Below are 24,788 nucleotides of genomic sequence, written 5' to 3' on the forward strand. Positions count from 1 at the left end.
TTGATGCCACAATTCTCTTCCTGCAAGAATTAGAGACTGACATCAGATTTCTTGAACAACAACCACACCACATGCATGCTTGATGCATATGAATCATTAGACCTGCTGCAGAATCTACAGGATGAGAGTAGCTCAATGAACTTGCAAAACAAATAGTTCAGATGTTTGCAGAAAATGTTTGCCAATTACTTGTTATTTCAAATGTCAACAAGTCTACTACTTTTGTAGCATAGTCATACCACCAAAGCATATGTACTGTTTTGACTGATATCTCATACAAACCAGTTTAAGGTCAGTGATTCTTTTTATGCCTCTAAATTTCAGCTTACCATATATATACCTGCAAAACATTGAATATATATATATATATATATATATATATATATATATATATATATATATATATATATATATATATATATATATATATCCCCTTATAGTTAATCTTCTTTAGTTCCATTATATAATGGTTTGAAGCTCTAACTAAAATTAATCACTTAAAGACCTTGTTGATTGAGAAATTTAACTATTTATATCTTTATATGCATTATTTAAATTCATATTAGTCGATGTTAATTATGCTTAGTTGCAAGGGCAAATAAATAAAAAAAATAGATATCCCTGAAAAATTTGTAGCTTTTTTATTAGCTCTTCTAATTTTTAGTTTGACATTACTATTTCCATAAAACTCAAAAATTAAAATTTTGGAAATCTCGAGGGTCAAATAATTGATGAAATTAATAAAACTATTTTGTAATATTTAAAGTTTTGATGTTTTTGATACAATTATACCCATCATTAATAATTGTCAACTTGACTTTATTGGAACAATGTTATTTTTTTATGGAAGTGGCATGATTTCATATTTAAGAGAGAGATACATACATACATACATACATACATACATGTATATATATATATATATATATATATATATATATATATATATATATATATATATATATATATATATATATATATATATATATATATATATATCCCTCTCTCTCTCTCTCTCTCTCTCTCTATATATATATATATATATATATATATAATTCGTCAAACCTCAAATGAGTAAAGCCCTCCGTTACGAGTCGGCGCGTCTCACTTCTCCCCTTCTCGTCGCGACGAGCGGCGACGACGTGAGCGGGGCAGCGGCAGTGGGATCCAACGAGCGGTTCGGCTGCAGGTTGGCTTCGTTCCTTATGCTGTTCTCCTCTTCCTTTTTCCTCTTCGGATCTGGTTGCCCGGAACCGGTCAAACCTAGACTCGCGATCAAGAACGGATCGCGGACTGCCGATGGACATGTGGGGAAAGCCACGCTAGGATGAGGATAGAGGACTTGTGGCTGGACCTCTGGAAAGTTTCGAGAACGGATTTCTGAAAGAATTTGACAATTTGGAGTTTTAGGTGCTTTTGTCATGAATGAGATTCGGTGAGGATGACCATTTTTAGGGCAAAAAAGAGCAAAATTTTTCTGTTTACGATTATTGTCTATTTACGCGTATAGTTTGACTTTGGGTTTTTCTCCAATCTTGCTTATGTTTATCTTTGTCTTACATGAGTTGTTCTCGTGCAATCAATCCCAGACGTAAAGAAATTATTAAGTTGTTGATGCTTGCTTAGGGACTAGGTAGCAATTCAATAGCCAGTGTCAAGCCCACATACTTAAGCATTTCAAGCACAATTGTTTCAGATGTAAAAAGGATATCCAAAATTAAAAATTGAATCTCTTATTGCCAAGGGATTATTCATGTAGGTGGTCAGGGAGCCACAATTGATCAGGGACAGTACCATTGTCTTTGGTAGTAGTGACTATCGTAGAGGAAAGACGTAAATAGTGAGATTAAAGTGGAAGTAATGAAATGGTAGAGAAGAGGAGGATTGAGAGAGGGGGAGAGGATAGAAGGAGAAAAGTCAGTGTTGATGTGAACAGGAGATGCAAGAAGGATAGAAGTCTTGGTGTTGATGTTAATACGAGACTAGGAGAGGATAGAAGGATAAATGTCTTAGTATTGATGTGGACAGAGAACCCATAACTCATAGGGATGGGGCTCAGGAGGCATCTTTAGGATCCATCTTCAATGAAGCATGCTGTCCATCTTTGTGGCTTCTAGTGGTCCTTAGAGTTCATGATCGTCCATGGGAGGATGGAAAAAGATAGTTTTCTTAGGATTTGGGAATGAAAGAAATTATGGGAGGACGTAAAATATGATTTTTTAGGATTTGGGAGTGAAAGGAATGGTGGAATAGAAGCTGTGGGATGAATAAAATTAAGAAAGAATGATTTGAGGGAAGTAAGGAAACCAAATCCAGGTCCATCAGATCTCAAAGCAGCAAGATTTCATTAATTGAAAACCAAATACACACTGCCTGTCTGTAATTTGGGGTGTTTTTGGTTTGCTCAAGTGGCGTTCCTGGATGAACAGTAATCAAAGAGCAACTGATGAGAGTTTTCTCTTGTCTGTTTTCTTAGCCCTTAAAAATTCTAAGTACATTTGGTGGGAAACTTACGAATTCCCCTTTGATCAAAATAAACCTGACCTCTTACTGATCATCCTTACCAATTTACTATAAATATACATCCAACAAGTTCAGTCAAAATGGAAAACGACTCATATATAAACCTATAAACTCAACCTAACATAACGAAATTAACAATAATGACTTGACTGAAATATGGGCTGCATTATGTTTCTTTGCATATAGGTAACAGCCTACAAGTGATTGTTGTGCTGACAATGAAGCATATTCTAAAGATCATGGCTTTGGTGGTGGTTGTTGCTGGCCTTTGGATCAGCCTACTCCAAACATCAGTAGTTCCTCGTAGCTACACTTGGTTGGTCAGTTTCATGCCTCTTATTTCTATTTTTTGAAGTTTAAAAATGGTCATCTTTCTATTTAGGGTGCCAACAAATTTATCTTCTACTTTCCAGCTTCCAGTTTATCTCATCATTTCTTTAGGATGCTATGGTCTTCTCATGGTTGGAATTGGCTTGATTCTGTTTCCGACATGTCCCCAGGAAGCTGTACTACTACAAAAGGTTGCTTTAACCATAAATGCTATTTCTTATCAATTATGTGCCTAAAGATCATGCTATTTTGGTCTAGTTATTTACAGGTTTCTTTTCTTACCAGAAAAAAAATTAAGGTCAAATTTCATGAAACATCACTTGTCTTTGCACAATGCCACGAAGAAAAATCCTTGAGTAAATTTTCTTACTCACAGTACATAATGATTTCTTTTTAACTGAACTATTTTCTTCTGCTACGATTACTACTTAGCCAATTTGGATGATATAACCTTTAGAAAGACTTCCTGCTTCTTCATTTAAACCACAAAGATGAAAGTACATGGATGACAACCACAAGTACCAAACAGAATCTTGTTTCAATCATTGTCCCTTCTCTTATTACACCTGAGTTTCTGTTACAAAAGCACCTAGGTGTTTTGTCAAGGTGATGCAAGCTTATCATTTACTGGTTCTGCTGTTATCTTTATAGCTTTGAAATCTCATTTTATTTGATTATAATAATGAGGTTGTTTGCCAAGTTTTTTCCAAAACAAAATTGCCAAGCTGGGGATTGAGCTGATTGGTAACATTAATGGGTTACTAGATATTTGACATATAGCTCCGAGTCTTTCAGAATTAAGGTGATTTTAAGATTTCAGTTTCTTATAATTTTTGCCAAGCAGATTCACCAATGTACGTTTGTGAATAGAGCTTTATTATGAAATTTTGCCTTGGCCCATTTTAAAATGCTTGACAAGGAAATTGTATCTGAGTGCTAGGCCCTAACTGGCATGAGGCGTATTGGTTTTTTGAGTTGGATCTTTTTCATTCGCTTGAATTTGATAGTCGATCTGTTGAAGAATCAAAGGCTTGTGTGTTCCATTCAATTTAATGTTCATGATTCAGCATAAGTTGGACTGTCGAGTTTAATTGTGTGCTCACACTTATATGCAAATTTACTTGTTTTCTGCAAACACGAAGTGTGTTTGTTTGCATATGCTTGTATTTCTGGAATCTGGTCTATATTACAAAAGAGTTATTTGTCATGTTATGCAGGGCAGCTGATTCGAGTGTTAATTTTCCTTTGCTATGCAGGATATTGTGGAGGCCAAGGAATTCTTGACAAGTAGAGGGGTAGATGTTGGCTCTGATTAAAGTGGATTTCATACTTGGAGCTGTTTATGTGTTTTCACCTTATACTGTGACTCCAGGAGTTTTCCCCACTCCCTCCTGGTCTTCATTCAACTATCTATAGAGGGTTGCAGTTTGGGTTTTCTTTCATGGATCTTCGGACTCATTCATAGTGGTCAGTTGTCATTCCTTCTGTTATATATCGCATGACATTCCGGAATGCGAAAAAAAAATTTTATCTTGTGATGTACAGTTGGCTGCTGTTTTTTCTGGGTAAATTTCTATTTACTATGGTAACTGCGCAACTGAATCTATGAAATCCTGCAGAGAAATTTAGTTTGCTTGAACGGTAACGTCTTCTTGCAAGACTTGAGGCGAAGTGTCATCAAAGATTGCAAAAAAGTGTGTGCATTCTAATCTCTTTTTGCCATCCTTCTGCCATCACATGACATGTTGGGACCTTTTTCCTGTTCATTTATTCTTCTCTTTATCTTCTTGTACGTCCTCCATTATTTTTTTTCCCTTCATTCTCCTCTTCTTGCCCATCCTCCATTAATTTGTTTGTCATCATCTCTTTCTTGCTTCTTTTCTTCATCGTTTTCTTCTTTATACACTTTCTTCCTTGCTTTGTTGCACCTCACTTTTCTGGTCTTCTACATTTTCTTGGTTCTCTTATTTCTAGTCCTCTCTTCCTTTTTTTTTGTTTTCTTCCTCCTATTCATTCTGTTTTATCCTCCATTTTTTTTTTTACCTTCGTCTTTTTTATTTTTCTTATTGTTCTCCATCCTTTTAATTTTCTTTTTATTTTTCCCCTTCTCGGCCTATCTCAATGTTCATTTGTAGATGATCTTTTAAAAATATCAAAATAAAATTATAAATAATAAAAAAAGATTATAAATATTTTTTTAATACGTGTACTAGTTTATCCAACCATAACTCTTCTCCTCAATGGAGTCCAAAGTGAAAAGAATCTTATCTCAAGAGAACGATTCCAATATTGATGACACATAAAGGGATGAACAAAGGAGACAGAAACAGAGTTATAATTTATTATTGGAATATGTATCATCAAAACACTCCATCGGATATGGATGGGATGAAGCATCAGGCATTCATTCATCTATGGAGTGACTGAATAGTTCTAGAGCTTCTTGTTTCTTTTAGGTCATCCTAAAGAGGTAACTGTAGACTGCCTGAACAGAGATTGGTGTATCTAGTATAAAACATGGTTGTAAGCAGGTTCCTCATTTCATTTGTACTGATAATCTATACTAATATATCGATGATATATGATATGTTGAGATGATAAAGACTCGAGTAAATCACGTTTGGTGAGTCGAACCGGTATATATCACCCGTTCGATACCAACTTGATTAGTGAGTCGAATCGGTATATATCATTGGTACCATACCAACTTGATGTTACACAAAATCTTGGTTGCAAGATTAAGAAGCATTATAGGAACAGTTTGATCAGTACCATACCAACTCGGATGGTACACAAAATAGTGGGTTGCAAAGATTAAGCATTGTAGGAACAGTTTGATGAGAAAGTTTACGGTGTTGCCTCTGTGCAAGAAATGAAGGCATAAAAGAGGAGGAGGGAGTAGACAAGTGGGTCCCATTTCATGGGGCCACTCGGCGTCCAATCAGGAGTCATGTTTAGGTGGGACCAAACTAAGAGTCCGAGTCTTTGGTCCCGCGGTCTAACGTCCGGGTCGAGACCAGGGTTAATTGGCCAAATCTCGCAAATCGGGTGACCGGGTCGAACCGGAATCGGTTCGGTTTTATAATCAAGAATTAAGTAGACCGGTTCGGTTATTATGTTCCAGAATTGAGTCGGTGTGGCGGTTCAAGAAAACCCGTACCCATTTCTCTGCGTCAGGTCGGTCGTTCTCCGTAGGTCATGGATGCGGCGGCTGGCGAAGCTTCTGCCGCCCGCACCGCCGTCCTGTTAACCGGGGGCGGCTCAGTGTGCCCACCCCGGGAGGCCCATCCGGCGGAACCCAAGGACGGTGGCACGAATCCGACAAGCCGAGGCGAGGTCGGTTCTTGTCAAGTAGCAACGAAGCCTCTATCCGAGGCGGACGAGCACAGGGGAAGGGAGGCGGAGGTGTCGTTGTTGGATGAGAGCAAATTTGACGTGAATCTCCAGCTCTGGTCTCTCCGGATTCCACGGGAACATTGTACGTCCGTCGGCCGCCTCCTCCACGGGTGAGTGCTATAACCGTTGAAATATACTTCATTCTTCTTTACTAACTTGTTTCATCCGTTTGGTATGGCATGTTGGAATTCAAGAAATAATATTTATGAGTTGAAGAGAGTTATGAACGAGGAATCACGCGACGCACCATTATAATTTGACGAAAAATTTGTTTAGAATCATAAAGGATGAACCTATTCTTTGCCTATAGGATCACAGTGTAGCATGCAACTGTATTTGGACGCTAACGGATGAAAAATTGTGTTTGGATGTCAACTAAATGGATTATTAGTTATTCGATGTGAAAAACTATAACACAGTGTAGCATACAAAGTCAGAGGCCACCTAGGGATGGATCAATTGATCCTCACAGGAGTCTTGTAAGAGAAATACAATATGACAACGTTCATTATAAGGAGAAGAATTAGGGAATTGATGTCTTTCTTGAGTTTCAATCAATATTTTAAGAGATGGTGCATAGTCACTTTGGGTCACTTTGAATTGGTCATTGTCAATTGGTGGTAGCAAGTCAAGCATAAGAAGCTTACGACAATATCTTGCAGTGGATTCAAGGCTTACATGAATGACTTACTTTCGTCAGTTGAGGTGCTGAATTATATATATAAACTGAAATGTAGAAAGCTGAGTTGACACATCACATATGAAGAGAGTACAGCATTTACATTACTGTTGTATATTCCCAGTTTGAGGTCAGTCCCTTTAACAATTGGCTGATACGAAGCATCCCTGCAAAGTTGGTGAGACATTGATAGGACTTACCTAGGTCCATCGATAGTATATAAAGCCAGCAACAATTGTTCATTGACTTGCACAATGTTGTTCTTCTAGTAGGTTTTGCCAAGAGAGTTTTAAATTGCTGGTGTAAACTGAGACATTGAATTTAAACCTTAAAAATCCAGTTTCACTGTTTTGGCCAATTTTGTTGATTTATGGTGCTATTTCTATTCAGTGTTAGTAGAATCTCTAATCACTAATATTAGGGTTCTCCTCCAAACAACTCTAGAACTGCTTGAAATTTAAGAGGGTGCACAAGCTATATATGGCCCAGTATAATCCTATGCGACTATTATGTGGTCTGAACCCTAATGACATAATGCATAAGGGCGGTAGGACTGCACAACCGAAGTGGATACTTACAGATCCATTTCGGTGGATTTACAAATCCATCTTTTATCTCCAAATGTGTTTCTTTTTACCTCCTAAATCATCTTTTTTATTCACAGAAATCTCTTATTTTAGTTTTTGTGGTAGTTAAGTTGGTTACGATATTGAATAGTGGAAACCAAATGAGAATTTTGGTCTAAGTAGCACGCTCAAGTCTTACGTTTCTTTTAGAATTAGGTGAAGAGGAATCCTATAATTGACCAATTTGGAAGCCTCAAAGTTTAGCGTAAGTAGCCTGTAGCCTACCTTTTTTTTGTGGTACTCAGGTGTCATGTTTAGTGATATACACACCCAACTAAGCCTAAAGGAAGCTGCTAACAAATTAATGTACTCAGTTTGGCCATATAAATTTCACTAGGCAATCTTCGTTTTTATGACACTATAAGACAAGCAAGGATTTAGATATCAATCAAATTTACCAGTCTGACCAAGTATTGGTATTAGAACTTATAGCAATATAGTATGATGCTTTTAAAAAATAAAATTTTTCGTTGAATTGAGTTAGCTTGATACAGAACATATACATTCCTTTTTTTCATTATTTTATTCACTTATATGGGGCAATACAGGTTGGTTTTCAATTCTTCATAGCAAGAGATTGTGAGACAAAGAGACAGCCAAAATGACGACACTTTATTTTGGAATAGATGTTTGTCTTTCTATAGTATCTATGATACTTATCATCCCTTCTACCATCTATCCATTTTTATGTAGGCTATTGTCTTTTTTGCTTATTTAAATATAGATAGTTACACAATTAGTTATTGGGCCAATATCTAGAATGCACCTGCACTTGCGAAGCAGGCTGTCCTCACTTTTAAAGTATGGAAATGTTATCCATTGCAGATATATGCTGGACAGAGCTCGTATCAAACCCATTGTTGAGGATCCAACTAGTGAGAAAAATCGTCTTGTCATACTATCTGAAAAGATACAAAATTCTGGTGAGGCTTTATGCCTAAATATTAGAAGTTGGTATTTCATGCAGCTGTAAAGCTTGCAAGCTCTAGTTTATTTCTTGTGTTTATTCTTTTTGCAATTATATCTGCTATGATTATTCAGAGAGACACTAGTCAGGAAAAATTAAACAAAGGAACTAAGTCCCCTGAGAGTATAGCAATATTTGTTTCTTTATTTAGAGTAATATATGCTGTTTCATTGTTGTCTTTAAGCATCTTCTCTCATGTATTTCAGCTAACAATTTTATCTTGTTTCTAGTACAGATTTATCTGAAATTCCAAGTCATGTGTTGGATCCCCTAAAGGGTCTATGCAACATTGAAGCAGTGCCATATTCATTAACACTAGGATATTCATATTGGGGTGCAGGTTAGTTGCATTTGGCACTCTTCATGTTTAGTCACCTTATTAACTGTAGTTCATTGATGTGGATTTTTGCCCTGTTTCGTTGAGGATATACAAACAATTAGGTGATCATGGAAATATTAGGATTATTACAATCTCATCCTTAAATTTAATTCCAGGTTTTCATCCCCCCAAATTACGTTCTATTAGCAGTTTTCCTAAGACCATGAAAAAAAATAAAATATGAAATGCCTTATGTAAGAGTTATTCTACGAGCCACCATGGGTGAAGCATTAAAGAGTATGGCCTTGCATTTGATAATACCCATTTACCAAAAGGCAACGACCTGGAGACCTTGCAGTTCTTAGAAAACACTTGGTTGATAATTCATCAAGTCTTGTATTTTTCAGAACTACTCAAGTGTGAAGATGCTACTTTCTGTAACTAACGCTTGATCTGTGAATGTTGTGGACCTTCTAAGGAAATAACTCACTACCTTATACTCTTTGTGCAACCTAATTCATTTTTTCCCTGTATTATAGAATGTGACCTAGCGAATTCCTTAATTATGAGATTCGCAATTACCTTTGTACTCCACCACTAAAATCAACATTGAACCTCGTTCTTCTTCCTGACATCACTGCAACGATCACTTACCATGGGTGGTCTTCTTGCTACCTCCTCGCTGGAATCCCTTATCTTTTCCTACATTGGCCATTTACCTTACTTGCAAAACTTACACCAATATACCATACTTCTTCCAGCCAATGCTATTTCCTGGCATATACAACCTCTACAACCACTCACAAATTTTCCCAGTTTCGCCTCCATCGTTACTTCTGCTACATTTATCTTCATCGCGTTTAACCAGTGATTTAAAAAGCGCTAGGCGCCAAAAGGCGCCAAGGTCCAAAAACGCCCGAGGCGCTAGGCGCTCGCCCGAGCGAAGCGAGGCGCTAAAATATTAAAATATATAATATAATTAAAAAAATATAATTATTTAAAATTTTAAATAAAAATATGCTATTAAATTAAGAAAATCTAAGATACAAAATCACAATGTCACATTAACAAAAAGTTTCAAAATTCAAAACATTAAAATTTTACATCAAAGTCATTCATCATAATCAACATTATCGTCATTTTCACACAAATCATCTTCATTGAATTCGTCTTCTTCCTCTTGTTCTTTGATTCCTTCCTCTTCATCAAGATATGTTTCATTCTCTATGTCTTCAACAATAGCAGGAGCCGAGCTTGATGCTTTTGCACTCATTTTTCTCTTTGACATATGTCTTGTATATGTTTGTAATTCTCCAGCACCTGAAGCTCTTGCCACGTCTCCCCACGTCAATCTATCATCTTCAAATACAAGCTCGTCTTCAGCATCTTGCAAGTTAGCACCCATTTCTCCTACTAACCACTCATTTGAATCATCAATATCTTGCAATGAGATTGAATCAAATCTATTTTTCAAATCATGACGAGTCTTCAAAGCTTGATTATACTTTATGTAAACAAGATCGTGTAATCGTTGATGTTCTAACCGATTTCTTCTCTTCGAGTGAATCTGTCATGTCATATAATTTAAAAATATATTAATACATATATCTAAATAAATAAATAAATTAAAATAAAAATATTTAGTAATACTTACATGCTCAAAGACACTCCAGTTTCGCTCACAACCCGAAGCACTACATGTCAAACTAAGTACTTTGACAGCAAATTTCTGTAAGTTCGGGGTGGAATTTCCAAATAGACTTCACCATTCAGCTGCAAAATTTATGTTATTATTAGCAATAACATAGTAACATAATATATATAAAATTAATTATATCAAATTATTAATACCTGGAGAGGTAGTTGTCCTGGATCGAACAGCAATTGGAATTCCAAAAAGACCTTCAGTATTTTTATATAAAGATAATTCATGAATAATCTTATCTTGAACCTCAATGCTGGGAACTAATCTTGCAACACACTGATATAACCCACCCAAAACTTCTGCATCAAATCCAATAGATTTAATCTTATAAAAGAATTCAGGGTTCAAATAATATCCTGCTGCATGTAAGGGACGATGAAGTTGACAATTCCATCTTTCGTCAATGATTGTAAAAATTTTCTCATATTTTTCTTCATTTTCATTAAAGGATCTTTTAATCGTCTCATTTGCTCTATCCATAGCCTCATAAATATATCTCATTGCAGGCTTATTTTCATTATCCACCAACCGAAGAACTCGAACAAGAGGGCCCATTACCTTTAATATATAAACTACATGATTCCAAAAGGATGACATTAAGATGATATCAGCAGCCCTCTTGCCTTTTGCTTCTTTTGCCCATTTGCTTGTCACCCATTTCTCAGAGGTAAACATATTTCTCAGAGTATGTTTTTGACGATGCACGCTCTGTAATGTCAAGAATGAATTAGCAAAAAGGGTAACACCATGTCTCACTAATTCTTTATTCCCTGTAAATTCTCTCATCATATTCAAAGCTCCAATGTGATTATAAAGAAATCCAACAACAAAAATTGCCCTTTCTAAGGTTTTCTTGATTTCTAAAATCTTTCCAATATCTTCCAACATTAAATCAATACAATGTGCTGCACATGGAGTCCAATACAAGTGTTGTCTTTTTGATTCAAGCAATTTACCTGAGACAAAGGATAACAAAAATAATAAGACTTAAGAGTTTAACACACTTAATTGAAGATAAAATAATTAACAAAATCAAAAGATGAATATTACCAGCTAAAACATAGTTGCTTCCATTGTCGGTTATGATTTGAACGATATTTTGTTCTCCAATTTCTTCCACGAAGTTGTCAAGTAAATCATATATCTTGTCTTCAGATTTTACAAAAGATGAAGCATCTATTGACTTCACAAACATAGTCCCTAAAGAACAATTAACCATAAAATTAATTATACTCCTGCGCCTCCTGTCAGTCCAAACATCTGACATAATAGAGCAACCATGTGTTGCCCATGATTCTTTATGACCCTTTAGTAAGTCATTTGTATAATTCAACTCGTTTTGCAGCAATGGAACTCGCATCTCATAATAACTTGGAGGTTTTAATCCTGCACCATATCTTCCAATAGCTTCAATCATATCCTTAAAACTGTCTAAACGAGTTGTACTAAGGGGAAGACCAGCCTGATAGAAGAAGCGAGCAATGTGCTGAATTGTTCTTCCTCTTATTTCTTTATCACAAGCATCACTTATATTTGTTTGTCTCAATTTTGAGCCTCCTACTTGCCCTTGTTGTTTCTGGGATCCTTGAAGCATATATAGATCCATCGGTCCTTTTCTACCTTTCTTAGTACTCATAACTTCTTTTCCCTTTTTGTCGTATACTCTTTTTTCACTTGGGTTAATACTCGTAGAATAATCTTCTTCATCTCTGATATGTTCAACATTGTCTTCTGGTAAATTCCCATAAGATTCATTCTTTTGTGTCTTCTTTTCATTCATATAATTCAGCAACTCTTCTTTTACCTCAGGTGGACATTTTTTGCAAGCTGCTGCATTCTTGAAATTTCCTATTAGATGTTGTTTTGCACGAAAAATACCACCTCTGGTAGTCTTATCGCAGAATATGCAAGTCACTGCATTTGGATCTTTCGGATCCTTCAAATAATTATACTTCCATGCAGGATCTTTTTTTGATACCATTGGAGACTCTATTGAGTTGCTTTCTGCACTTGCCATTTATGTTGAAACCTAACAATAATTTCAAATAAATAAAAATTAATAACATTAAAATTAAAATAATATATAATTAATCTATTAACAAAAAATTAATCATTTCAAAATTCAAATAAACTTAATATTAAGAGTATACTAAGCCTGATGGAGAAACGAGGAAGCAGCAGCGGCGAGCGGCGGCAGCAGCGGCGGCGAGCGGCGGCAGCAGCAGCAGCGGCGGCGAGCGGCGGCAGCAGCAGCGGCGAGCGGCGGCGGCGGCAGCAGCAGCAGCGGCGGCGAGCGACAGCGGGAAAGGGAGCGGAAGGCGCGAGCAGCGGGAGGCCTCGAGGGAGGCGCGAGCAGCGGGAAGGCTCGCGGGAGGGCTCGCAGGAGGCGAGAGGGCTCGCGGGAGGCGCGAGCAGCGGGAGGGCTCGCGGGAGGGCTCGCAGGAGGCGTGAGCAGCGACAGCGGGGAGCAGCGGCAGCGAGCGACGAGATCGCGATCGGGATCGGGATCGGGATCGAGAGCGGCAGCGGCAGCAGGTTAGTGTTGGGTTAGGGTTAGGGTTAGGGTTAGGGTTGGGGTTATATCGGTTTAGTTGGTTCGATTGAACCAACTAACAACCGAACCAGGACCGAACCAGACCTAAAATTCTGGTTCGGTCGCCTTGGTTTACCCAGGCGCTCGCCCGAAGCGCCCAGCGCCTGGGCTCGGGCGAGCGCCCAGGCGGCGCCTGTTTGAAGCGCGCCGCCTGGGTCATTAGCGAGGCGCTCGGGCCTCGCCTCGCCTCGCCCGAGCGCCTAGGCGAGCGCCCGAGCGCCTTTTGCAATCACTGCGTTTAACAAATCAGGGCTGCTGCCACTTGCAGCACCACCTCCATCTACATCAATGCAAGCTGTCACCCACCATTATCATTTGCCTGGTGTCGACCTCCATAATCATCTAATACATTGCCATTTTGGCCAGTGTATCTTCATGACTGCTGACATGGCCTTATTCTTCTTGTCATTGCACCTAGTCCCTTGCTACAGCCTCCATCTTTTTCTGCACCCATAGACCATTTCTGTTATCTTAGCATCCTGTTTATTGCAGATGATGGGTGAACCATCAGGAAGGTAGAATGATAATCTGACATTTTCCAATTAAACTGAAATTTCATTATATATCAAGTATATAGGGGATTAAAGGTAAATTTGAAACCTAGAATAATAAGCTGTTGATAATCTCTGGTTGTCTAACATGCATATAGGAATAATTTGTTTTAAACCTTTATTCTGTTGTTGCAGATCATATTTTAAAGCAAATACTACCCCATGGAATGGAGGTACCAACTTCCTTTGAAACAGTAGTTAAGTTCCTTTTAGTATCCGTTATTCTACTACTTCTTAAGGTTTATGCAAGTTTTTGTTATCTATGACTTATGAAGATGATTATTCACTTTGTCAAAAATTCTTTATTCTACTTTTGAATTTGACCCTTCTATTTGCAGCGTCTAATTTGCTGAGGCTTGTTATATTAACAAAATATATTTTTTCACTCTACAGGACATGTTGCTCATCTGAATTTGACAGAAGACCAACTTCCTTATAAGGATGTCATCGCAAAGGTTATATATGATGTATGTCTTACTGATTTTTTTTTCTTGTATATAACTGCCTCATGCAGATACTCTCTAATCATGAATGAGCTTAGAGCTTCTTGTTTGCATCACACAGCAATAGACAGCTATATGTCTAAGGAGATGTAGACATGTACAATGCCATAAGTTTAGGGTTATAATCACAGATATAGATATTTATTTTAACACCGTCTTTGTCAATCCCCAGCTAAGGATCCTCTCTTTGTGGTAGCCAACCCCCTTCCCAACACCATCCAACCCCATTGATGGGGTCAAAGTTATCTTCCCAACACCATTCCACCAACAACATTTACCAAATTTTTCTTAAGCTTGTGAGCATTTGACAAATTATGTATGAATAGCACTGTTGTTAAAGAACAACCAAGAAGTGTGCCTATGCTGGAGCTATATTTTAAACTACTCACTGGTGAGCTAAGATGACCAATCAGTATTACTGTTCTTAGGTCATTCACATATCATGTGATGTGAGGTACCTGGTATAATGCAAAACCACATTAATTAGTGTAACCATCACATTTTGTCTCTTTTTTCTGTTGCACCATACTTGATAAAAAGTCCATACATCAAAAGTCAAATAGGAATGGCTTAACAGTGTCAATATCTAATTGCAAAAATTCATAGGTGCACATGTATATTAGACTATCATACTTTTTGTTTCTCTCATCAAAAGAACAGACTTACCAGTGGATAACGTTAGATATGCTGAATCCTAGAATTTCTGGAGTTAGCTTATCTAATTAAGGACCATTCCAATTGCAAATATTAACATATAATTATGTATAATTGCTCCTAGGTTGGTGAGCACCTTAAAACAGTGAATCCCTAGTGTAGAAGTTATGTGCACCCAAGTTAGATTAGCACATGTATCATCTGACCTGGATGAACAACTGATACTTGTTTGCAAAAGTTAATGTATTGCTTGTCCTGCCTCCTTCCTACCAGAAATTATTAACTTTAGATTCCTCTCTCTCTCTCTCTCTCTCTCTCTCTCTCTCTCTCTCTCTCGTTCATGGTGTATCTGTGTTTCTTCACCTGATCATTTCAAGTGTTATATATGCACAGCATGATATTCCAATTGCTCCTTTCCCATTATCAACAGTGAATAGGAATTATTTGTGCTGAATGCTAATAGCATTCTTCCTCTGATTGTTTTGCAAAATTAAATTAAGATTTGTGTAATCTCTCTTTTATTGCTCCTACATGCAGAAAAATCAGCCAATAATTCAAACTGTGGTGAATAAAATTGGAACCATTACAAATGAGTTTCGAGTGCCAACTTTTGAAGTTCTAGCAGGAAAAAGTGATATGGTCACTGAAGTAAAGCAGTATGGTGTTACATTTAAACTTGATTATAGCTTGGTCTATTGGAACTCGAGACTTGAACATGAACACATTCGCTTGGTTTCATTGTTCCAAAGAGGAGAGACAATTTGTGATATGTTTGCTGGAATAGGTCCTTTTTCCATTCCAGCAGCACGAAAAGGTTGCCATGTATATGCAAACGACTTAAATCCTGATAGTGTTCATTATCTACGGATTAATGCAAATATTAACAAGGTAGAGGAGCGTGTTTTTGCATATAACATGGATGCAAGAGCTTTCATGCACCATGTAATGACAGTGCCCGATTCTGATGGTATGCAAAAAACTGGAGAAGCTGTTTCAAATGAAGATCATTACGACAAATTAGCAACCGATGAAAAAGAAGGTACGGATACCGGAGGAATTCACAACTAAGTCAAGAATAGGTGCATGTGTTTTCCCCTTTACTCCTACAATAACTGTTAACCATATTGTAGTTGTTACCCTAGAAATGCTCAATGCTGGAAAAGATAATCAAGATTCTGTAAAAAAAAAAACTGCTGTTAAAAGACAGCTGGACAAGGCTAGCGAAGGTATGTTTGCTGACTGTGTATGAGTATTTATTTAAATTCAGAAAATTTTCGTGTTAAATAACTCCATGTTCCTGCTATAATGGTCCCTGTCCAGCCTGTCAAACTGGTGTCTGTATTAAAACATCAGTAATTACTTTTCTGCTACAACTTAGACTAATAGCACTAGTCTTAAACTTTGTATTGTTATGTGATGGACTCTTATTGTTAACATATAGTTTTCAAAATAGTATGGAGATCTTGATTACCGAATATTGTTATTGAGAAACAAGAGCGGAAGTCTTTTTCTATCGGCAATTTTGCCTGTAATTAGAAAGCATCTCTTGTGAAATACTTTCTTTCATGTAGATAGGGTGAAACCGATTCTTTTTTCCTTTACATACTGAGCACACAAGTATGACAGACCTTAACATAATATGATACCTCAAGAGCTGCCTAATTAAGGAGACCCTTTCTGAGGAGTGTAGTCACACATCTCCTTGCCTCACTTCTGGCATCTTGAATATCTTGTAGTAATAATTGTGGAAATTGCCATTGAGAAATATTTACCATCCTATTGGCCTTCCAATTCTTGTTATATAGTTATGGTTTCTTCTTTAGATCAAATTGCTGAAGAGAGATTTGTAATTGCAGTGTTTCAGGGAAATAGGAATACCAACAAGAGAATCAGAGGCTTCCATTTAACAGTGGTTAGGCCATGGGAGCATGTTGACCATGTAATCATGAATCTTCCAGCTTCTGCTTTGGATTTTTTAGGTGAGCTTTTGTTTTTATCATTTTTACTGGAATTTGAATGAAATGGTTTGGCCAGCTAACATATACAGAATGTTATAAGGTGCAGTACCATTGGAGATGCAGTGATTAAAATTTTTAGAGAACAGATATACATGTCTACATTGGCTGTCTAATATATTTTACCTCCATCTCCATGATGAATACACCTAAACCTAATTTGGTCCTGTTTGTAAAGTTGATAGATCTTCGATGGCTCGTGCAATTCCTAGGCAGCTATTTTTTTATGTAGGTTTATCTCTGATGAGGTTATCATTATAATATCTAGTAAGGTTAGTATTACTTGGTATTTTGTTCACTTGGATTATATCTACTTGGTTACTTGTGAAATATGACAAATGCATGACTATTATTGTTGTAATCTTCTTGACTAATGGTGAATGACCAAACAGATGTCTTTAAGGGCCTTATTCAAAGGGAACACTGGAGGGGGTCTTTACCTTGGATACACTGCTATTGCTTCATTCGATCAACTGAAACCAAAGAATCAATATTATCTGTGAGTCCTTCACACGTGATTTATGATCTTGTATTGTTTGTGTTCTTGTACTTTGTATAAGCTAATTCTGAAAACTTTCTAATCAACTATTTTACCTTCTCAATTTGAATAAACTAAAATATCTTTTCTTTCTTATTGATCCTCAAAGCTCAGGATATTAGCTCGCAAAAGTTTAATCATTCAAAGTCTACACCACAGTTCACATTAGACATCTTAATCAAGCCATAAAGGGGCTTGCAGTTCAAATCTTAGTATTTCTCTAGTGTCTTTCCCTGCTATTTTTGTTAAATTTTATTTAATCATGCAAATAAGGAACAAAGAAAGTAACTAACTATTAGTTATATAAGAAAGTAACAGTCAGGGGATGTACACAGAGGGAACTACATCCAGTGGTATTGTGAAGCTAAGGTTTTTTATTCGATCTTGGTACTGGATAAGCCTGTGTGCTTACAGTTTGTACTTTGTAGTATTACACCAGTTTCAGTCGGGAACTGCTGGAAGCTAATTATAATAGCTGCAAGGATATTTTAGATTGCAAGAAGGTTGGAACCAACTTGCTGTGCTTCAATGGGTAATTCTTTTTGTGTAAGAGTAAAATTTCACTGAGGTACCTACATTTGCATATCTGATGCCGAGAGGACTTAAGATTTTTAGTCAGATTCACTGTCGGGCTTGTGCAACACTTGATAAAAGAAATCTGCTGGTAACTATGCCAAGTTGTTGGTTCTTTCCAAAATTTACTGAATGACATGTGAATCTTTGTCCTATTGTCATTTTTATCCTGTAGTCACTAGACATAACTTTTGTTAACCATATCCTATAGTTTGGATCTTGGCACAACGATAGGTACACAAATGTTTTTAAACTTGAAAACAGTAACCTAATTGTGTCCCTCTTTAGCCAAAGACCAAATATATCAATAATTCTTCTTTGGGGTTTAGGCAGGGTTTAAACAACTACATGCAGTGCATGTGCAGGACAGCGAGTGTATAATACATTCCATTATGTGTTACTACTGATCATGTCATACAAGGCCTTTGCATGAAATGTATTCGGAGTTATATTTTTGGCTGGCACCTTACTTTTGGTTTCTAAGAAGGTTTTCGAATTGGGATGGTGATCGTGCCACTTATCCAGAAAACAAAAATGGTTGGATTGTTTAAGAGGATATCGCTTAAACAATTCAGTTGGTTTTATTGATCTCAGGTGGATTCGAAAGAATAAAATCTAACAATTCAAAATCTGATAGCTTATTGTAAGACATCATCTAGATTCAACCTTGGATATACTTAGGTATATAGAGAAGTTGTGAAATAAAGATTTAATTTGGTTTCTTATTCTGTTTGACAAACTAATAAATCTAAGATATCCAAGAAAACCAATGGATAGAGGAAAATCTTTTGTGGTACATGTATACAAGAACAAATATGATATCAAGAGCAAAATTTTAAGAAATTATAGTTCCTAGCCATAAAAACTTTAGGAAAGAGCTCAATTAAGCAACAAATAAGATGTCAAGTCAATGTTCGATAAAACTACAATGGTTTCATGTTTAAAAGGACCACTATATAATTTTAACTCTTTCCTAATGGACAATTGATAAAAGGAACATAGAGAAAAGAAGAAAGAATTGCACATAATATTTGTTTGCTTGAAAGGTCATCATAAAATATGTTGTTTTTTAGAAAGAAAGAAAGCCTGGAAAGATACTTTAATTTGATTTGAATATCTATGATGGAGCAATTGTATATGGACGATATAGGGTGAGACAATTGACCTTTTGATTACTACATGTTGCACCACACCACAGATTAATTTCTATCTGTCTGCATTATTTGTGGATGAATCTAATGATCTTGTTAAGATAAGTTGGTTTATATTTGCTGCTAATATTATTTGTTTAATGAGAGTAGCAAATATGTCAAATACAGCAGATTCTGGTATATCAATGTAAAGAAGTGTTAGATACTATAACATAAAGTATGATTAGATTCAAGGACCACCGTTTTGGATATCGGACCCGTATCACTGTTTGGGTCGTACCCGTACGTGCCACTTAGTATCGGTGTACCAATATCTGGTACACCAGTACGTACTGGTGATTTGAAGAGAAAAAACTCAAAGAGAAAGATGTAGAAGGAGAAGAGGAAGGGGAGGAAGGAGGAGGAAGAAAGAAGAGGTGACGGTGAAGGAAGAGAAAGAAAGAAGAGAAGAGGGAGGAAGAGAAAGAAGAGGAGGTGATGGAGGAAGAGGACGATGAAGGAGGAAGAAGAGGAAGAGGAGGAAAGAGGAGGAGAAGAAGCATGCACTGGTAGGTGGTGGCGGTGTGCTGTGGCGATGTGTGGCAAAGGATCTCACGATGGGTCCAGCTTGAGCATGAGACGCCATTAGGACACAAGCAGATGTATTTTATTTAATATGGCGAACTGGACTGCCCCCGTTTGAGTGGTCCCGTGTATCGAATTCATACTGGGACCAGTACATTAGCTTGTTTTGTATCGGTCTGGTCGAAACAATGTTCCCTTGTTTGATTCATTGATCTCAACAAAAACTAACAAGGGCAAGTTCCACATTCATTGAAAAATATTTGAAATGCATTTAAAACTGAAGTTCAGAAAATTCAGAAAGCAAAAGCTTTTGGTATCTTTTATCTGCATTCAACAAAAAGAGAAGGTTGAAAAGGATTTTGTTCTCTTATATTATGAAAGCAAACCATTTAAAATAGTGCTTGGACTGACCATATTGAGGTGCGCCAGGCATGCCATATTTTATTGGCATGGACTTTCATTTGGTGTTACAGGTGTATTGGCACCCCCTTTCATCAAATTTGGCTTGTGTTGGTTGGTGCAAAGCCCATGATATACTGTGTCAGTATGTTGCTGCAAGGACATACTGATAAAATCAAATTCTTGGTTTAGACTTCGGATTGGTGGTATCTGGAGAGGTGGTGGAAATTAAGAAGGCTTGATCAGAGATAATAGTGAAAAATGTGATGATCCTTGGATTGTCTGCTGATGTAGCCATCAATAAAGCTACATTGAGGATAATCTTTGTGGCTAAATGAGATCAGTGTCTTTTTGCTGCCATTATATGATTTGCCTATGTCAGCATACCTGGAATTGTCTAATTTCTCCTATCATACACAATACATTTGCATTACGTTTGTTTTCTCTCTTCTTTTCAATACATCGAAAGTATTCTTCCAGTTGTACCAATTTTTTCATTTGAAGTGGAAGGCCAACCTACAGTCTTTTCATAAATATCTGCTCAAATTGCTGCAGCACAGTTTCTTTAATTCATTTATTTAGTGATTTTGAAAATTTTGATCTCTTTCTTTTGCAGAAAGCAGAGTCTCTTTTGAGTACTAAAATAGCAGACCCAATTTTCCAACGGGTCAGGGACGTTGCCCCCAACAAGGTATTAACATACATTGTTTACTTTTCTAAATATGTCGTTTTCAATTCCAGTTCTCATTGTGGTCACAGCTTAGGGCGGCAGACCTAGCATGGGCCTTAGAATCCAAGCAACATACTCCATCCAATTACTGTGACGACTTAAAATTATCAGGAGTTAAATCTTCGATTATTTATTTTCTTTTATCCTGTTGATCATATTTTTTTGTAATAACCTGCAAAGAGCCTGATTTTTTTCATTGTCTTTTTGCATTATTTTTTGAATTGCATAACCTTTTCTCCCTATTATTATGTTTTCAGGCTATGTTCTGTTTAAGCTTCAAGCTACCAACAGAGACCTGTTGCCGAGATGTTAATAACGTTGGTGCTGAATGAAATAGCTTGATATGGATAAAATAACTATATAATGAGTAAACTTTGCCGGAGATGTATCAGCGCCCAACGGAAGTTTGACGGTATTGAACTATATACCAGCTTTATAGTGTCGGATGTATCTTTGACTATAACTATGATTGGAAAACCATGAGTTCTAACCTAGACAAGAGGATATCGCTTAAACATCTGATTTAGCTTTATTTTGTTTGAATTGAGGAAGGAAAGTCTGACATGAAATGTTTCTGTGACTGTTGACAGGAGTATATCACTTAAACATCTGATTTAGCTTTATTTTGTGTGAATTGAGGAAGGAAAGGCAGACATGAAATGTTTCTGTGACTTTTGAGAAGAGTGTATCACTTAAACTTCTGATTTAGCTTTATTTTGTGTGAATTGAGGAAGGAAAGACAGACATCACATGGTTACAGATATATTATTGTAGGAGGAGACCATCCAAGGATCATGGACAGATATATTATTTGTAGGAAGAGACCATCCAACGATCATGGACTAGTTTATGAAAGGCCACCTTTGACCTCATTTCAATCATCGGCATTTGGAATCCTTCCACCACTTGTCGAACGGAAGTAGTTCTTTTCTGCCACACCATTGTTGGCCAATCCAGCGTAAGAAGACCATGCAGAATGAAACTTGGCCTTTGTCCAAGTTTGAGATCGCCAGAGATGAACGCGAACAACACTGAGGAGAGGAAGGTGATGTTCTGATATGGATGATTGCCTCCACGAAACCTTCTCTCCCTCTATAAATACCCCACAAGAGGAGGTCAATGGCGCATCGAGGGGCTACTACGACAATAGCAACACCCAGTGGCCGTGCGTCGCGGGGAAGAACTACCACGGCCACGGCCCTCTTCAGCTCTTGTGGAACTTCAACTACGCCTCGCCGGCAACAGCATCGGGTTCGACGACCTCGACGCCCTGGAAACCATGGCCAAGAACCCGTTGTCTCCTTCAAGACGGCCCTGTGGTTTTGGATGAACAACTATCACTTGCTCATGGCTTCCGGCTAAGGATTTGTGCCCACGATTCGAGCCATCAACGGTGACCTCAAATGCGACGGCAAGAGTCCGTCACCGTCAATGCTCACGTCAGGTACTATAGGCACTGTAGCTTAGCATTAAAAAAAAGAAGAGAAGCCCAGTCTAATTCTCTTTGTAGATCGATATTGCTACATCTTACGGATCCAATGATGATATGTTTATAGATCAAATAAATATTTTCTGAATGATATCGAAAGGTATGAAATCCTGATCTTCATATATTGTTATTTGACTTCGATTCTAACATTAAAGTTTTTTTCTTTGCATAATAGTAGCATAATTATAATTTTTATAGTTACAATTGGTATCAGAGTCCAAATCAAATACCTTATATCATAAAAATATATTAGATCTCTCTTGTATTTAGATATGTTTATTAGTACTCTTCGCTTTTGAAAATATCTTATTCGGTTTTGATTATATAAGGCTCGAACGATCCGTCTTTGTTGTTGATATGTTTTTCTATCTCATCTATCCTGTCCGATCTCTTCTTGGTTGTTTACGGGCGATGTAACATCTGTGCAACCATGACAAATTGCTTGTATTTGTTTGGTGGATTATTGTCGGCAGCTTGTTACAACAACTCTATCGAGGACAGCGACCTCCATTGGTTGTTGGCCCTATTGCGAGCAATGATTGCGTGGATGGCAATCGTCACTGCGTCGATGCTACCTATAGAAGTCTAGGTGGCATGCCTTCGTTGCTGGTGACTGCACACATAGTGGGACTATTGTGCGTTGTATCAAAGCAAGGCAGGGTGCTGTCTTTGATTGACGAAGGTAGCAATGACGTTGCGGTAGTGTCTATTGGCTATGATCGATATTGATGAAAAGCCGAAGGCCGTAGTTCATAGTGGCTATGTAATGACCGCAAGGGTTGTTGGTTGATGACGAACACATGCGATTGATGAGACTTGCGCGGCGATAAAAACCACGCATGAGAGAAGGGAACATCGATGAGGGATTGCCTATGAACAATGGTCGACGAGCAATGGTTGCACTATGTCATTGAACAATATTGAATTCGGGTCAGCAGGAAACGGATGGCTATGCATCATAATGATTATAGGTAACAAACTGTCGTGCACCAGTGGTCGCATTCCTCACCAGTGGCTATGACAACCGAAAGGGATTAGTTTTGCCCTTATGAACTTTTTAAATTTCAATCGGTGTCCTTTTAATAATTATGTCCTTGAAAAATTAGATATTTTTAATATATATCCAAAAATTATAGTTTCACCATTCAAAAATCAAATATTTCTAACTTATCTTCTCAACTATAAAATTGATAAATGTGATTTGTTTTAATCAAATATTTTTACTGGACTTGATTCTAACTATATTTTCACTACTTGATTGGATTTAGATTCGATCAAACTCATTTGATCGAATTTGAAAAAAAGCTAAATTTTGATTAATTTTTTACTTTGATCAATTTTAGTATTTGGCTAACCTAATTAGGTTAATATTTAGCCTAATTCTGAGCCTATCTAATTAAATAATGTTGATTGGTATATACGAAATTAAAAATATAAATTATGATTTTTTTAATAATTTTCTCATATGATATATTGATAAATTTTTTTGCTTGTGGTAAGTAAATTTCAATTATTGTTCCTAGATGTTTATGTAATTATTCGCATGCATATGTTTAATATTATGAAATAATATTTATTTTATATAAAAAAAATATGATTTATGTTTTATCATAACTATAATTATTATATGAGTTTTCTTTTATACTAATTAATATTTAATAAATATTATGATTATTATTTTATTAATATTAAATTATTTCTGTATATATTAGATTAAAGAATATTTGGTGAATATTATTTATAATTTATATCCTTAAGTTTTATTTAACTTGTAGTTATAGGATGATAGACTTATAAGATATGAATTAGAATAAATACTTTTTCATTTATAGAATATTTTAAATTATTATAATGGTCTTGTAGTCATCAAAGTGGCCTAGATCATTAAGTTATAAAATTATATTAAAAAATATTCTTAAATAATAATAACAAATAATATTAGTAATGACACATAATTAGAAGATTTAGATAATCACAAAGAATAATATATTAAAATAATTATGTGATAAGGTAAGATAATATTATTTTGGATATCCTTATAATTTATTGTTGTATACGTAACGGTAATAATACTATTTCATAAGGATGATATTAGTCATCCATAAATAATTTTGAGTGAATATTAGATATATTAATATTTTATCCAAAGGTAAAATATGAATGATATAAATAATTCATCATATTTAGAAATTTAAAATATTAATATTATTTTATAATTTATAGTGTAATTTTCTCCCATACACTTTTATATTTTTAGTATTCATGTATTGTATAGTTCAAATTATTTGGAATAGTTAGAGTATATGCAATTCGGTGTATTAAATTTTAATTTAGTATTATTTATTGAAAGAACCCTTAATTGATGAAAGCACTAGCGATTAAATTAATAAAATGAATGCTTGGAAAAGATTTAATAGGCTCAATCTAATGTTTATAAGAATGATAATTACAAATAACATAAAGATTTTATTACATCATATAAC

General features: G+C 36.2%; 2 protein-coding genes across 12 annotated transcripts; both read left to right on the top strand.

The window, feature by feature from the left end:
- Positions 1-1,055: 1,055 nt before the first annotated feature.
- Positions 1,056-4,397, top strand: LOC135675912 (dolichol-phosphate mannose synthase subunit 3-like). Its single transcript, XM_065186555.1, has 4 exons — positions 1,056-1,189; positions 2,710-2,843; positions 2,937-3,044; positions 4,110-4,397. Exons 2-4 carry the CDS (start codon positions 2,742-2,744, stop codon positions 4,167-4,169), a joined length of 270 nt encoding a protein of 89 aa, XP_065042627.1. The 5' UTR covers positions 1,056-1,189; positions 2,710-2,741; the 3' UTR covers positions 4,170-4,397.
- A 1,592-nt stretch (positions 4,398-5,989) lies between these two features.
- Positions 5,990-21,439, top strand: LOC103987165 (tRNA (guanine(37)-N1)-methyltransferase 1). 11 transcript variants are annotated; one of them, XM_065186556.1, is made up of 11 exons: positions 5,990-6,359; positions 8,380-8,477; positions 8,757-8,861; positions 13,825-13,885; positions 14,081-14,156; positions 15,384-15,885; positions 15,977-16,072; positions 16,703-16,825; positions 17,254-17,360; positions 20,703-20,777; positions 21,074-21,439. In XM_065186556.1, the coding sequence occupies exons 1-11, from the start codon at positions 6,052-6,054 to the stop codon at positions 21,146-21,148; spliced, it is 1,626 nt and encodes a 541-aa protein (XP_065042628.1). In that variant the 5' UTR covers positions 5,990-6,051; the 3' UTR covers positions 21,149-21,439. The 11 variants fall into 11 exon arrangements, with proteins under 11 accessions (XP_065042628.1, XP_065042629.1, XP_065042630.1 ...); XM_065186557.1 differs by having other exon boundaries at positions 15,989-16,072; XM_065186558.1 differs by having other exon boundaries at positions 14,081-14,144.
- Positions 21,440-24,788: the final 3,349 nt, after the last annotated feature.

This window comes from Musa acuminata, chromosome BXJ1-6 (genome assembly GCF_036884655.1).
Source record: "Musa acuminata AAA Group cultivar baxijiao chromosome BXJ1-6, Cavendish_Baxijiao_AAA, whole genome shotgun sequence".
NCBI classification, from domain to species: domain Eukaryota; kingdom Viridiplantae; phylum Streptophyta; class Magnoliopsida; order Zingiberales; family Musaceae; genus Musa; species Musa acuminata.